At 31.4% G+C, this 16,785-nt stretch overlaps 4 protein-coding genes across 4 annotated transcripts in view; 2 read left to right on the top strand and 2 right to left on the bottom strand.

Moving 5' to 3' along the window:
• The window catches only part of LOC128394935 (tachykinin-like peptides receptor 99D), a 62,040-nt gene extending 58,356 nt beyond the window's left edge, over positions 1 to 3,684 (top strand). The window contains exon 2 of the mRNA XM_053355314.1: positions 200 to 3,684. Within this exon, the coding sequence (XP_053211289.1) occupies positions 514 to 2,700 (2,187 nt within the window). The 5' untranslated portion in view covers positions 200 to 513 and the 3' untranslated portion in view covers positions 2,701 to 3,684. The remainder of the gene's footprint in view (positions 1 to 199) is intronic.
• A 109-nt stretch (positions 3,685 to 3,793) lies between these two features.
• On the bottom strand, positions 3,794 to 8,121 carry LOC128394933 (catenin alpha-like). Its single transcript, XM_053355311.1, has 5 exons — positions 7,933 to 8,121; positions 5,502 to 7,832; positions 5,301 to 5,393; positions 4,869 to 4,892; positions 3,794 to 4,574 (listed from the first exon to the last, which is right to left on the bottom strand). The coding sequence occupies exons 1-5, from the start codon at positions 7,990 to 7,992 to the stop codon at positions 4,416 to 4,418; spliced, it is 2,667 nt and encodes an 888-aa protein (XP_053211286.1). The 5' UTR covers positions 7,993 to 8,121; the 3' UTR covers positions 3,794 to 4,415.
• A 142-nt stretch (positions 8,122 to 8,263) lies between these two features.
• Positions 8,264 to 10,113, bottom strand: LOC128394938 (tRNA methyltransferase 10 homolog C-like). Its single transcript, XM_053355316.1, has 2 exons — positions 9,961 to 10,113; positions 8,264 to 9,820 (listed from the first exon to the last, which is right to left on the bottom strand). Exons 1-2 carry the CDS (start codon positions 9,961 to 9,963, stop codon positions 8,489 to 8,491), a joined length of 1,335 nt encoding a protein of 444 aa, XP_053211291.1. The 5' UTR covers positions 9,964 to 10,113; the 3' UTR covers positions 8,264 to 8,488.
• An 82-nt stretch (positions 10,114 to 10,195) lies between these two features.
• On the top strand, positions 10,196 to 15,722 carry LOC128394932 (WD repeat-containing protein 6-like). Its single transcript, XM_053355310.1, is given in 8 exon segments — positions 10,196 to 10,354; positions 10,447 to 11,682; positions 11,685 to 12,032; positions 12,115 to 13,116; positions 13,198 to 13,329; positions 13,439 to 13,607; positions 13,883 to 14,029; positions 15,177 to 15,722. Coding segments are annotated over 7 exon segments (3,033 nt in total). The 5' UTR covers positions 10,196 to 10,269; the 3' UTR covers positions 13,944 to 14,029; positions 15,177 to 15,722.
• Positions 15,723 to 16,785: the final 1,063 nt, after the last annotated feature.

Below are 16,785 nucleotides of genomic sequence, written 5' to 3'. Positions count from 1 at the left end.
CGTCCTCTCTCATCTAGATTGCCAATCAATTAATCAACTTTTTTTTTTAACTCCAACTATTAATTGTTGCCTATGATTATCATCATCATCATCGTCATCATCATGATAATATATATATTTACGACATGAGATATTGACTATTATTAATTGTAAATATTTACTCTTAATTATTTTCCATCCTCTTCGATTATTATTACAGATTGACATTGATATATTCTGGGAATATATATAAATTATCATAATACTTGATGAAACCATTAAAGTCAACAATCAACTTGAATTGATTACAACCAAATTGTGATTATTTTTCTGTGGATATCGAGGACAATTTAAATATAAATATAAATCGTTACAAGGTGAAAATTAATCAACTGAATGTGATTAATACGATAAAAGTGAAATTAACCTTCAAAATTTTCAATACTATTCCAAGATTATGATATTATCAGTACGAACCAAATTTAAAATGAGCTTCAAACTTTGATAATTAATTTAATCAACTCACATGTTACTATGGTTGATCAAACGATCCATCAGCCTGAATTTATCATGAACAATATGAGTTGGCCTAGTGGTTGTTTACCCTCAATGGTCAACGATTATATCAACTCGACCAATTCAAATAGTTTCATTCCCTCACCAACGTTTCCCGGTTCAATAGCACCAGTCGCCGCCACAGCAGCCGCAGTAGCCGGAGTAGCAACCTTAGCTTCATCGGTATCATCATCAGCTTATCCAATATCACCATTCTCCTCATCTTCTGCCCTAGGGGTATCTTCATCATCATCGTCATCATCATCTTTACCCTTTTCCACATCTTATCCATCAAGTTCAGCAGCATCTCTTGTAAATTCATCTCTCACCTCACTTGATTCATTTAGATCATATAATCCTGAATGTAATTCAACCATGGAAGATGCCTTCATTGGTGGCTATTCAGCCCTGGTCCTTGAATTTACCAAAATTTTGTACGGAATCGTTTGTCTGGTCGGACTTTGTGGTAATACACTGGTTCTTTATGTGGTCCTACGTTTCTCTAAGATGCAAACAGTGACCAACATGTACATCTTTAACCTTGCCCTTGCCGATGAAATGTTCCTCATCGGTTTACCCTTTCTAATAGCAACCGTTAAATATAAATCTTGGCCTTTTGGTCAAGTAATGTGTCGCATTTACATGATAACAACTTCAATAAATCAATTTACTTCTTCCCTCCTATTAACCGTTATGTCTGCAGATCGTTATATTGCCGTTTGCCATCCAATCTCATCACCTCGATATCGAACACCTTTTATTGCCAAATTTATTTGCCTCACCGTTTGGACAGTTTCCGCTCTTCTAATGGTTCCCATTTACCTTTACACCCAAGTTCTCACCCATGGACAAACCGCTTCGTGTAACATTGTTTTCCCAGAGAACGAGTATATGAATGGTCAACGGGCTTTCACCCTTTACTCTTTTACCTTAGGATTTTTTATACCTTTTATCCTAATCTTTCTTTTCTATTTTCTTGTTATATGTAAATTACGAACTGTTGGACCTAAAAATAAATCTAAAGAAAAGAAAAGATCACATCGAAAGGTAACCTATTTGGTTTTAACGGTGATAACGGTTTACGTTGCCTGTTGGCTTCCCTATTGGATTGGTCAAGTTTATATTACCTTTCAAAAGCCAAATGTCCGTCATTCTGACCTTTGTGTTTGCATATTATTACTTGCTGGTTGCCTCTCATATGCCAATTCAGCGGTTAATCCGATACTTTATGCTTTTCTAAGTGAAAATTTCAAGAAAAGTTTTGCCAAAGCGTTTACCTGTGCGGCAGGTAAGGATGTTAATGCTGCTCTTCATGTTGAGAATTCAGTTTTCCCAAGAACCACCCGAGGGTCAACTAAAGGTACAACTATTGGTGGAGGTGGTGGTTTAAGTATCGGTATAACAGGATGTGGAGGTAATGGAGGTGGCGGCGGTGGTGGTGGTGATGGCGATGGATCTGATTATCATCATCATACTCATCTTCTTCCTGGAAGTTCATACAATTGTAATCTTAATCCATCTCAAGGTGCTTATATTGATCATCTTTCCGGATCAGAAATTGGCCTTAATCAGGCTGGAAGTATAAGTGGCGGTGAAAGTGGTAATTCAATGGAGATTAATATTAGTAACTCAATTAATTGTTCCCAATCAGTAACAGTTAACACGACAACAAATGGTAAATTAATTGATCATGATAATGAAGCAGTTACTTTTGTTAATTTACTCTCAAGGAAAAATGATTCTGATGCTAATATAATAATTAATAATGAAAATGATAAAATTTACAATGAATCAACAGATGATGATGATGATGATGATAATGTTAATGATGATGATGATGATGAAGATGATGGTAATCATGTTGAGCTTATAAATCGTAATAAAAAAAGTGATCACCAATTTAATATATCATTTAATTGTGAACCTTCCCAGGGAATTGTTAATTACTCTTGCTGTTCAGATGATGGTCCAATTAATTCAACTAATTTAGTTAATGAAAATAAATCAATCAACAGAAACAATAATAATAACATTATTATCAATAATAATGCGATAACAAAAGTTGTACCTTTAATCAGAAATGGAATCACATCTAACCGATCATCAGTTAATAGTAATAATAATCAACAGCAACAATCAATTGATTTTGAGTCAGCTCATCTTTAATTGTTGCGAAAAGCAGAAACAAAAATATTTAATAAACAATAATTGAACAATTTATTAATTGCTACAAAATGATTAACAGAAAAATTTTATCCTTCACTTTTCAATATTATAAGAAAAATATATATATCAATCAAGTATTTGTGTTATAATCAATTCTAATGATTAATATTAATTGTTATAATCAATTGTGTATTAATTGACTAGCCTTTGATTAATTTCATTAAGATTTATTAAATCATCATCATCATCATCATCATCATCATTAAGCTTTAATCATCAATTGAAAAACACTGACCAATAATTTTAATTGTTTCTTTTTAATTGTAAATAAAATCAACAGATTAATCTTATTTATTTGTAAATTAATTGCGATGATTAAGTTTAAAAATGGAAACGGTAACAACAATTAAACTAAACAAAGTTAATCACTCAACTCAACTGAAAATCTTGTTTTTCTCATCAACAATTAACATCAACAATTATAATTGTATAATTATCATCAATTCAGTTTAATCATTTTCTCTCGTTTTTTTTTTCATTATTTTGTTTGATTGTCTTTTAAATCAATTTAATTACAAGTTAATTGTTTCTATTATTAAAAAGAAGCCTTAATTTAACCCTTACAACTATTAACAATTTACAATGGAATCAAAAACAATTAAGATGAACAAAATTCAGCGAAAGGATTTAAATTGTTGGTTAATCAAGTTAATCAAATAAGCTACAATTAAGCGAAAATAATAATAAATGGAAATTGGAACCAATAGAAGATTTTAATTAATTGCAATTAATTTTTGTTTTCCGTTTAAAAATTAATTCTGTTCATCTTTTTTTTTGTTGTTAATTCGACGAGAAAAAAAAAATCTAATTAAAGTTAATTTGATTTCCAAAAACTTTTCTGTTACAAATTCTGAGCAAATTGATTTAAAATTTCAAATGAATTAATTGAATGAAATACAATATCATCATCATCATTCATTCATTCATCATCTTCATGGTTAATTATTGTTATTATATAATTTTAATTGTTAATTTGAAACATTTTCACTTCTTTTTGTATTCCATGTTAATAATAAAGTATAAAACATATTGATTGTAAACTGAATTAATTTTAATTGTTGTTCAACAACAGTAACATATTAAGCATTTGTTACTTTTCATAGTTAATTGTTTGACCAAGTTGATTGTTGATCAAGATCAGGTAGTAATTGTTATCAGATTCAAATGAAGGATATGATTAGTATTATGATGATTAATTAATCATTTTGATTGATTGCAACAATCAAGAGTATAAATGATGATTAAATCATAATAAGAAAAAGAGCTTAATAATAATAAATATTAATACAAATATTAGATTGGAAATACTATCAAACAAGAAAAAAAAAGATATCAAATATTTGAAATGTATATAAAAATAGGAGGAGAAAAAAGTTCAATACAATTAGAGGTATAAAAGTGAATTAAAATTAATTATCGAGATTGCGAAAATTAGTATAAAGATGATTAGAACAATTAGAAAAGCGCATAATCGTAAAAATTAGTAATTGCTTTTGATTGTTATCAAGAATTAAGATTGAGAGAGGAAATTGAATCCAGGAATGATGATGATGATGAGTTGGTGAAGATGATGATGATTGCAGATAATCACGCGATAATAAATATATTTATCATGGAAATCGTATAAATACTGAATTGGGAATAGTTCATTTTGATTATAATCCATCGGTTTGGAATTGACTCAATGCTTTAAGAGGTGAATCGTTTCGCTTTGTTGAACCTTTTCGAACTACAGCTTTGACCTCTTCGGGCTTTTCTCTTCGAACCAAGGGTTTCTTTTCCGGTGCTCTCATCTTCCAAACAACAATCGGTGACTAAATAGAGAGAAAAGAGAAAGAAAAAAAAGAAAATAGTAAATCAATTAATTGATCAAATCAATCAACTAGACCGATAGTTTTGTAACTAAGAGAGAAAAATTAACATCCAATGACTCAAATTACAACAGCTAATTAAATGATAATCCTCTTCTCGATTATTGATAAAGATCTTGTTCTCGATTAATATGTTTATGGTTATTTTGAAAATGGAAAATTCTCCAGGGAGCTTCATGAGAGTATTCATCTTGTAATTTAGCTGCAGAGGATAAATTAAAATACCATAAAACTTACACTGATAATTCCTCCTCGTGGATACTAATAGAGAATTGGAGAGAGAGAGAGAGAAAGATATGAAAAAAAGAGAGGGAAAAAATTGGATTAGATTAATTGAATTGCAAACATGAATAAGGTTAATGGTTAACTGGAACTCATGGATAATTATATATATATAACCACCCGAATGTAAATATACTTGGAAATTTGGAAATTCAATTAACAGAGTTCTGACAGCCTTGAGAATTAACTTATATTGTAGATGAGATGAATTGGAATGAAATTAAATGAAACTTTCATCTAGATATTATGATAATATCCTTCTAATGATTGGTAATCATACAGTTGGAATATAAATTGTTTCAAAATATTCTCAAGTAACTGGAATTAATATTGATCATTTGGGCGATTCCATGATGATAATGATGATGAGCAACTGATAATAATTACCTTGGTTGAGGCAACATAAGAGGCTTTAACTGTTAGTACCACAGCATTCATCAGATTTTTAGCTGCCTGGATGAGAGATGTAGCTGAATCCAACTGTAATGATTAAGCAAATTTATAATTTAATTAAAATTGATTAAATGGTCTTGTATGGGAATTGTTGTTAGGGTAATAATTAGATTATCAGTGATTATTTCAACTTACTCCAGAAACAATTAGATTTCCTGATATATTTTGAACATCAGCTTTTACTTTTGATGTGATGTTTAATTGTTGACAATATAATTCAATCCTTTTGAGATATGCTAACAAATCTTTCTTGGTATCTGATTCTGGACATTGTCCAGCAATTAGTCCAGCAAATTTGTCCAAGGTTGTCCCAAGTTCAGAGATTTCTTTCGCTTTACCGATCACATCCATGGTTGTTTTCAATGGTCCTTTACCTCGAGTGAATTCCGTCATTTCGATCATAATGTAACACATCTTCTTGGCGATCACAATGATATCGTTACCCTTTTCGTCCCATTTAGCAACCTCTCGATCGAATCGAACCTTTTCAGTTCTAAATGTTTCGAATTGAGCTGCAATTTTTTGCTTCTCCTCTTCGGAAATCATTCTATAAGCTTCTCTGGTGTTACTTATTTCAGCAACATCGGGAAATTCATCAAAATCGGTTATAACACTTGATTTACTTCGAGTTTCATAAATGTTATCTTCATAATCCATGTCAGTTTCCGAATCAATATCTTCAGGAGATCGGTCAATAAGAACGGCTCTTCTGATCTCTCTCACTCCATCATAAACCATCCGAGATGCATCAATAAACTGATTGTCGTCCAAGTCTTTCAATTGATTGTTACTTAAAAGTTCAACAGCCTTTTCCACTTTACCAGCAAACGAAGGCATAATTGTATTTCTTAGTTCATTAACTGCTGCCAAAACCCGTTCGGTGTATTCATTAGGCTCATAATTGTCCATTTCTGCTGTAACAACATTACAAACACGAGCAGCACGTCCTCTGATAGCTCCAGCCATTCGGTCAAGATTGTCACCATCATGTTCCCCAAGTGCAGAAACACATTCTTTAACATCTTCGAGAATATGACTTTCAGAAACTGCTAAAAAGTCATCGATCGTTGTAATGTCATCAACGGCTTCGGTTAAGATTCTAACCTGTGTTTCCCAAAGATTTTTAAAAGCGTCCATATTTTCAATGGCTACTTTTGATTTGGGTCGAGCTGCAAGAATCTTAGCTGCATTTATGACCTGCGGGCAAAGATTTTTTATCTGTAAGGCTGCGTATCTGACCATTCTAACACCTTCCTCGTTATTGGACATACTACAGGCAAGATTTGCGACTTCAACCAATTTGTTTGCATGTTCCTCAAACATGGCTTGATATCTTTCAACTTCAACTTCATCTCCACGACGAGCAGCCTCATCTAAAACAAGAAGCGGAACATTGGTCTCCATGAATGAATCTGAAACATGATCAATGACCGATTTTCTCAATTGTCTCCTTAAATCTTTTGTCTTTTGTGTCATATGTTCAACAGCTCTTTCCAAATTATCGGATGGCTCATGAGAACCAACATTGGCAAGATATTCGGAAAGAAGATCTTGAAGAGCTTGACGAACAGCATTACACTCGGCGACGATTCTCTCTCTTCTTATATCACGAGTACAAGATGAATCTGCCATTAAGGCTGCTCCACTGATGATACTTTCCAATTGTCTCTCTAAATCGGGTCGAGTGGTTGATTCATTGTAAGTCAATGGTTCCATGATGAATCTTTCATCAAAATCATCCAATGCGGTTGCCATTTCTCCAGGAATATCATATGAATCTGTCATGTTTTTTGGTTTGTTACCCTTAGCAACATCTCTGACAGTGTTAACAGCTTCACAAACTTGTCTAAAGATGAAGTCACGATTCTCTTTGGCTGATGATAATTCAGGATGACGGACAAACACTTTAGATGCGGTTAAAAGCATCATACTGTTTTTCTTGAGAACAGCTCGAGCAGCACCAAGATCATCTCGCGCTTTAGAATCTTTAAGTTCATTTTGTCGTTTAGCTGCATGATAGAATAAATTATTTGCATTCACACCAAACTTATTGAAATGTTCAATCAGTTCATCATGACTATTTGAATTTGCTACGTTATTGAGATCACTCTCAACTGCTTCCAAAGACCGAAGGAGGTTTGTCACGTCAACACCATCGGCTAAGATGATTAACTCAGCAACACGATAGAGTAAATTCCTTGAATTTTGAACCATTTTGCTCCTTTTAACTGAAGAAAATGGATCATCGGCAAATTCTCGAGAGGCTTCACTCATATTCTTACCCGCTTCCCTTACTTTATCAATACAAATACTCATTTCTTTTTGAATATCTTCATTTTCTCTGGCAATTTCTTCACCAATGGTGATGAAATTTTCAATTGACTTTTCAACGGTAGCAACAAGCACTTGAGGTCTTTTAGATCGGCCACCTTTCCTTTTCTCCTGATTATTAACCAAAGTGGTAACCTAAAAATCAACACACAATTTGAAAAAAAAACACAAATCACAATTAACAACAAAGTTATCAACAAAAACAAAAGAAGAGGCAAAAAAAAAATCAACTAACCTCAAGAACCAAAGGAGCCAAAGTTTCCTCAATAGTTCTGGTCTCAATTTTCAATGGCATTACGAAAATTATATCAACAACTCTTTAAATTGATGATATGTTATTCAAATTGGTAATAAAAAATATAAAATTAATCACAATTTAAGTTGATTGTCTTTGAGTATTTTGGTCAACTGACATTTCAGTCAATGGAATCAAAGGAAAATAAAGAGGGCGCCACATGTGGGACGAGCTCTTTTTGAATTAACTTCAATTCAATTGTTAAGGTTGAGTGAAGATTAATTAAATTGAGTGAATTAGTTTGGACCAAGTGGATTTATTGATTTTCTCTATTTATAATTAGTGGAACAAAGTAAAACCTAAAATTATACAATGAAAGGGATAAACAAGACAGACAGAGAGAGAGAGAGAGAGAGAGAGAGAGAGAGAGAGAGAGAGATACAGAGGAGACTCTTCAAGTTTGTTTATGTTGATGAAATTGAGGAAAAAAACAAAACAATTAAATTTCATGTTAATTTGATTTACATTTGAATCGATGAAAGAAAATGAAATTTTTTCAATAATACAAATTTTTTCTACTATGTTTTTGTACAGTTAATTTAAGGAGACGTCTTGCTTTTTCTAATTCAATTTGTTCAGGTTTCTTTAATTTCCTTTCTGGAACTGATAATTTCAATGATTCCTCCATGGATTTACCTGATTTCAAACCGATTAGAATTGAAATTACTTGATCAATTGTTAATATTTTACTTCCAATCATTGATAGATGTTGATCTAATGGTAATCTCATGTGTTTCAGTTTTTCTTTTTTACATTTAGCCAGAGAAACAGGTTTAACTACTCGACGATCAACCAAACCACCGACAACGTAAACGGCCTCATCATCGTAATTGGTGAAATCGTAAGATGAATCGGGACACAAATAGATTAACTTATCACGTGGAAATAGGTCAATATACGATTTTGATGTCCGATGTATAAAATGAGAAGAAAATTTAGCCTGATGATCCCAACCAAGACTTTTCTCCAAAAGTGAATAGGTTTTACTTTGATCATCTAAATTACAGAACCAAAAGTCAAATGGTTCCTCATCTTCTCTGATTGCTTGGAAAGAGAAATTTAATTGTTTGATTAGACTTTTCTTTTCCTGGATGGACATACAATCCTCGTAAGAAAAATCGATGACAAGCTTTTGTCCAAACAGAGAAGAGACAATGTTCTGAGGTATATAAACAGTATATTCCTCTTTCCGTCCTAAATCAATGAAACAAGCATTTCGCCATTTACCATAAGCGGGTTTACCAGTTTTCGAGTCATATTGAATTCCCATTTCTAATTTTACATTATTATCATGGGCTCGTCGTAAATTTATCGCTGTTTCTTTCCTGTTATCACTTCTCCTTAATTTTTCAGCATTTTTACGATTCTCACGAGAGTATAAATAATGGAAATAGTTGATTAATTTAGTTTGATCGGGAAAATTTTCTAGCATCTCTTTAGCTCTTTCCGGTGGTAAAAAGGATGGACATAAACTTGTATCATATTTTGCTATTTCATATTCATTTAGAATCCAATTCATTTTAGTGACATCTTCATCGCTGGTTAGAAAAGATTTAAAATCCTCGATGGTTTGATATTGAAACTCCTTTTCACTCAGCCATTGCCTAACATAACGATCTTCTTTTTCATCTGGACTTTCATCAGTTTCCTCTTTATCCCCTTTATCAAAATAAAATGGAACCTTAAATGTAAATAATTTACAAGTTGATGAAATTGAGCATCGCTGTAAACAAGTCTGTTGATACTTGATGATACCAAGATTAAAGATTGAAGATACAGATGATGGACTAGAACGGATTAAACGAAACAAACTCCGACTTGCCATTTGCTAAAGAAAATAAATAAACAAATTAAATCAAAGAGAAAAGAAGAAAAAATTAAAAAAGAAAAGAAGAAAAAAAAACTCAAAGAGATTAAATTGTCTCTTCAAAATCATTTAAACAATTAAATTCTCTTAAAGAAACTTACCATTGTTTCACTTGTGGAGAGTTTTAATTAGATTGTGATAATGTATTCAAAGAATAGTTTAAACTTTGTTAATAAACTAAAAGATAATTAAACTAATTAAGATTAAATTTAGATGAAAATCTAATGTTTACATTTAGAAAAAGTGAAAATCGATCACATGTTTTTCTATCAACCAATGAGAATCTTTTCTTCGATCACGTGGTTTCCATATTTTCTTTTTCAATTTTGTTTCTCTTTAATTCAAACTGTTAATTGTTCTCGCCGATTTAACTTGATTAGTTGTGATCGTTTTTTTTTATTCTGTTTAAAATGGCTTTAGCTTTGAAACTTAATTATGTTGATTGTTGGGCTCCAATTACAGCCTTACATATACATGATGATTATTTGTTTACCGGTAAGTTGGTTTGATTAATTTTCACAATTTAGTTTTTACTTTTTGGTTGATTTTTGATTTAATTTGATTTATTTTGTTTTTTTTTTCATTAGGGTCGGGAAATAAACTTGAATTATGGCCTATTGGTGAGCTTGAGAAACCATGGAAATCTCTTGCAAGTAAACGATTATTTAGTCCATTCTCTATCCATGGAATACAAACCAGATCTATTGATGATGATCTATTTGTGATCGTTAGTGGTAATCGTTATTTAGTTGTTCTCCAAGTGATAAAAGACGTATTTATCCGAAATTCAGTCAGTTTAGAATTTGTTAACGAATTAATTTTCTTGGAGAAATGGATAACAACAATCAAACTTCACCATGATGTTATTTTCGCTGTTCTATCTGATAATTCATTTGTAACAGTTGATATGGAAACTTGGAAGATTTCAGAGAAAATTTCATCTCCTGTCCAGTGTATCATTTACTCTGCTCGAATTTTGTCAATTGATTCTTCTGAGAATATTTTTATTGCCTCTGGAACACCTTTTAAAACAACATCAATCTGGTGTTACAAAAATGGATCGACCAACATAATTTCCACACTTAATCACCATGAAGGCGCTGTTTTTGCAATTGAATACGATTATTCATCTAACACTTTGTTCACTGCCTCAGATGATCGGTGTATAAACGTTTGGTCCCATTTAAATTGTTTAATTGGTGATGCATCTTCATGGGCTTCAAGTAAATTTATCCTTCTCCATCAACTTTATAGTCACACTGCGAGAATATTTTCCTTAACAACACTGGATGGTTATCTAATTAGTTGCGGTGAAAATGAAGAGATTTGTATCTGGTCATTTTATTCTGGAGCTTTAATGTACAAAACAAATAATTCCGATGGATCATCGCTATGGTGTCTTGCCACTTCGCCCAAACAAGGAGCCGTATATGTTGGATCCAATGATACAAGTGTAAAAAGGTTTTCTCTTAAAGGTAAATTAGCTCAATCTGAACGGATTTCAGGTAATTGTTTATCATCTTTACCAAAATTCATCTCTTACCTGAATTCATCTTCATCCACCGATCCCAATTTACTCTGTGTAACCGACAATGGGCAATGTTCAATTCTCCATGTTAACAATGGTACAATCATCATGGACCGATCAATATATTTAAGTGAAACTTTTGAATCTTATTGTGTTGGCTGTCTAAGTGATCAGAATACATTTTATTGTGCCAATAGATTTGGTATTGTTAAAGCAATTACCTTACCCTCTATGGTTGAAAAATATTCATTCCAAGCTCATGATGGTAAAATTTTATCATGTCTCCTTATAAATAATAAATTTTACTCACTTCTGGGCTTAATGGTTCAATCAAATTATGGTATAATCAAGCAATGGTTAATGATTATGAAATGAACCCATGTAGACATCGTTGGGTTAATTGTGCTCTATTTGACAACTATCGTTTAATTGTCGGAGATGCCAGTGGTAATCTTTCCGTTTTCTCAAATAAACAAATAACATCAATCCAGTCACTCCGAGCAGTTCATGATAAGCATGGTATTACTGATCTGAAATTTCACCCTGAATTCAGGAAGACCCTTTTCTCTAGTGGTAGAGATGGAAAAGTAATTGAATATCTTTGGAATGGTGAAACATTAACCAAACTCCGTTTAGTCCCAATAAGTAAGTTTTTGTTTTCTATTACAATTTTGATTTATTAATATGAAAATGATTAACTAATTTTATTGTTTACTTTGTTAAATAGAAAACGATTTTGATTGGATTGAAAGGATTTCATTTGACTCTGATCATGAACTTACTCTTGTTGGTTTTTCATCTGATAATTTTGTCGTTTGGAGGAAAGTTGATTCATCTCGCTTGTGGACAGTTAATTGTGGAGGTGGTCATCGTATTTGGGATTTTAAGATTGTCAATGATTCACTTAATTTCTCCTATTATAGTAAATCTGATCTACACTTTATTTCCCGTCTATTTACACCACTGGACATGGCAAATCCTTACATTAAGTCCAAATTTCATTCGAGTAAAATTAACTGTAGCTGCTTGATTGATTATGACGAGCCTGTGGCTATCATTGCCACTGGAGGTGAAGATTGTAATATAGTTTTAAGTCAATTCAATTCTGTCACTGGGCATTTAAAAAACACCGATAATTGTAAAGGTCATATAAGTGCAGTTCGAGCCTTGGCCGCAATCAAAAAGCCCGATGGATCTGTACTCATGGTATCTGCTGGTGGACAATCTCAGTTAATTGTTTGGTCAATAACAATTCGTAAAGGACAACGAATGGTTATTGTTCAAGTTTACAATAATCTTGTGGACGATAAAAATAGAGGACAACATTTACGTTCAGCCTTAGAGAAAAACAATGACCCAATATCCCGTTATTTAACAATTAACATTGTGGAATCACAATCATCGGGTGGCTATTTAATCTCAGTGACCAGTTCAGATTCATTTATCAAAATGTTCTCATTAATTGAAAACAGTTTGAGCCCGTTTAAAGAGATCAAAGTTTGCAATTATTGTCCATTGGCTTTACATCGTATCAATGATACTCTAATTACTGGATCAAATGATGGTGACCTAAGATTTTGGATAATCAACAATCAAGTGAAAAAAATCAACAATGTTGAAACTCTTGAATCTCAAATTGAACAATTAAACATTTCAAGGTTTAAACAAAAAAATAGCTTATCCTCTCATGAAGCAGGAATCAATTGTATTGATTCAAAATTAATCAAAGGTAAATCATATAAAATCACACAAAATTAACTTTAATTGTCCACAGTTTTAACATTTTGTTTTCAATTTCCCCATATTCAAGATGATATTTGGCTAATTGTTTCCTCTGGTGATGATGCAGTACTAACTGCATCCCTAATTAGATTGGTTGGTGGGTATATTGAGTTAATTGTCCAAAAAAGAGTTGGTACCATTCATTGTTCACAAATATCAGGTAATCATTAAATCAATCGAATTGAATATCTCTCTTTATTTTGCTATTTTTTTTTCTTTAGTCGAATATTCTAACTTTTTTCTTTCTTTTTCGATTTTCACTAATCTAGTTGTGTCAATTTTCGATGATGTATCACTTCTCACATGTTCAATTGACCAGAAGATCGCTATATGGAGCTATTCAGTAAATTCTGATGCGAATGATATAACAATTCATCCAATTTTATCTCGCTTAATCTCTGTTGCTGACATTTCATCTTCAACTATACTCTATGTCAAGTAAGCATTGAACATCTATCATATATATATAATTATTCAATTTGATATAATTTTTTTTTCTCATCCTGATTGAGAGAAAATATTAAATACATGTTATAATTGAATTATCATTAGATAATCATGAAGAGATTTCATCAACCTGAATACGAAAAGGAAAATGATAACATAATCTGAGATAATTTATGATAAACTTTTTTTTCTTATTTATTTTTCAACTATTTTTCTATCCAATGTTAATTCTGGTTTCTTTTTTTCCTCTTTCATCTTGTTTTCAGGCCTGATCGTTTTGTGATAATCACTGGAGTTGGAATTGAAATACTCAAAGTATCAGAATAAATTGTAACAAACCCTATGGGAATATTCAATAACTTTTTTATATACAAGGAAAATGTGCTTAACTAATAACAATTTAAAAGTTCAATGTAAGCTTATTTAATTCTCAATATTAACATAAGTTATTATCATAGTTTAGAACTTTTTTTGAATATTATCTTAATGTGTTGATCTTTCCAGGCTAGTGTTTAGATTTTTTTTTGCTCCTCGTTGTTGATGAACATTAATGATAATCAAATAGGAGATTTACTAATTGCTGGTTATATGAATTAAGGTACGAGTTTAGTCGGATGAATTTGATGAGTTGAATTTTGTGTATTCAATGAGCTTGAATTTATTCATCTCTCTGATTCACTGATTTCTATCTGATTGTTACTATTTCAACATTTTCTCTCCGATTTATTTGATGCGAATAATTTGATTCCATAAGTTTTCCTCTTCTTTTTACTATGTCAAGTCTATCATTCATTTCATGGTGAATATTCAGACAGAACTTATAATTTTGTGATCATATGATGAAGATGTTCAATTTAATATGTTAAAAGAGAATCATCTCTCTCTCTCTCTCTCTCTCTCTCTCTCTCTTTCATCATGATATCAAATCAGAATTGAGCTGATGATATGTCACAATTACACCGAAAAGATCTTGAATGACTTTGTATGAGGGTGAGAATGAGTTGAAAAGATGAAGATGCTGATGAGGGAGTTTATGAAGAAAAGAAAATGATAAGATTTCTTCAGTATTAAATGAGAACCTTTTCCTTTGTCATCATCATCATAATATCTTTGCATAACTTTATCTAAACCTCCAACACCCATGAACGAATTATATGAAATATCAACTTATCATCATGTCAACATTGAACAATCCTTTTGGTAAACATAGGAAATGTCAATCAACGGTACATATGATAAAAATATCTCTCAGTTAAAAACTCTAATTACCTTCAACATTTTTTTTTCTTATCAAATTCTAATTCTTTTTGAATTGAGAATGTCAAATGAATCAGAATACACTCAGAACTTTTCTCCCCCTATTTTTCCCACTTCATGATATTTCATTTGAAATTAATGGTATTCTTTTCACTTTGCTCGACTTCAAACAGAAAAAGTCACAATGTCATCCAGGGGGAAAAAAGTGAATCGAATTATTTTTCCCAGAACTTTGATAATTCATCTCTGATCAGATCCAATTAAACTTGTTAACTAATTTAATTTCTTGTTAATCTGTTACAGATCATGTTTTCTAATCCATTGATATTGCACATGCTAACCTTTTGGAACCACTAATTATTTCATTTGACACTAATTATCCTATTAACTGGCCACTATTCATTGTATCAATTCAATCACCATGAAAACCACCATGGGGACTATTCATCTTATCTCATCAACTTTAAGATGTTCATCTTCAGCAAGAAAACTGCAATAACTTTTGACCAAATGGAGAAGGCAACAAATTGACAGAGATGAATTATCATTTAATTAACTTGAACAAACAATATTAAGTTAATTGTGCAAAGTTAAGCATAAAAATGAAGCCACCATTTAATCAGAATGCGAAAGAAAAATTATTCCAACTCAATTGGAAAGAGGAAAACTTATTTCATGAGAAAATTATTTCCATCATGATAATGTGATATTCACAAGATGATAATATTTCTGTGTTCAATTGAATTCATTTCATTTTTTTTGTTCTTTTTGAACAACAATTTAATAACATTATCATAATCAATTCCTTTTACTATTATTATTATTATATTAATAGAAAATTCATTTTCATCTATCTTTTGATTCATTCAGGATACTCGGCTCTCTCTCTCTCTCCCCATTCACCATGATAACTTTATTATCATGATATTGATATAATATCATTATTAATAATAACCATGAACTGAATCTTTCCACTGAACTTTGTTTTTGAGTGACAGTGGTGAAAAAAGTGAGAGCTAAAAAAGTTATTTCTGTGAATAATTTTTACCAATAAATTATTATCGATATTGAATTTCATGTTTTCATGATTATTTCATCTGTGATAACTTTTCACTCCATGGGTATTATATTTTTCACCTGGAATCCCATGGAAAGCAAATAACAGAACGATTTCAATTGGAAACTTATAATCAAAATTGAAATTCTCTTCATTTTGTTAATTGTAATTAACTGATTATAATTGGTTTCATTTGTCACTCGTTAATAACACGGAAATTTATATACAATTATCAAATTCACAATTGGCCTAATTATGAAAATGATGAAATGTTAACTCAAATCTCACGTTTTCTTTAACTGAATCAAGTTACTTTTTGTTAGATGTTATGAATTGCGATGAAGATGAGAAACCAATAAGTTATTAACAGAGAAGATACTTAAAGATGATAATGATGATAAGAGAGAAGAAAAAACTTATCAGAAGATAATTAAGTGACTGTTAATTAAATTTTGTTAGAAGAAGAAAAAAATTCCCTGTGAATGTTGAGAATCAGCTTATTCATCTGATGAGGTAAATGGTATTCAATTTGATGATGATAAGGATGAGGATGAAAGAGAAGATGAAGAGAAAGGGTAAGGAAGATAAAAGGATGAGGAACTATTTTTTCTCTTCTCATCATCATCACCACCATCTTCTCAGTATATATAAGAATGTTCAAAAGATTCGAATGAAGAAAAAAAAAGTCTCTCTTATGTTACATGAGAATATAAAAAGTGATAATTGAATGGATTAGTCTTGAAATCTTCCAAGAAGATGCTCCTCTCTCCCTGGAATTTTTTTCCACCCTCACTCATCCATCGTCTCTTTGCTGATTTTAATTAAAATAAACTCTCCTTCCACTGTCTCCTCATC

This window comes from Panonychus citri, unplaced genomic scaffold, assembly GCF_014898815.1.
Source record: "Panonychus citri isolate SS breed McGregor unplaced genomic scaffold, ASM1489881v1 Contig00140, whole genome shotgun sequence".
Lineage (NCBI taxonomy): Eukaryota > Metazoa > Arthropoda > Arachnida > Trombidiformes > Tetranychidae > Panonychus > Panonychus citri.
Note: the sequence above shows the minus strand (reverse complement) of the source record. Positions and strands in the feature narration are given on the sequence as shown.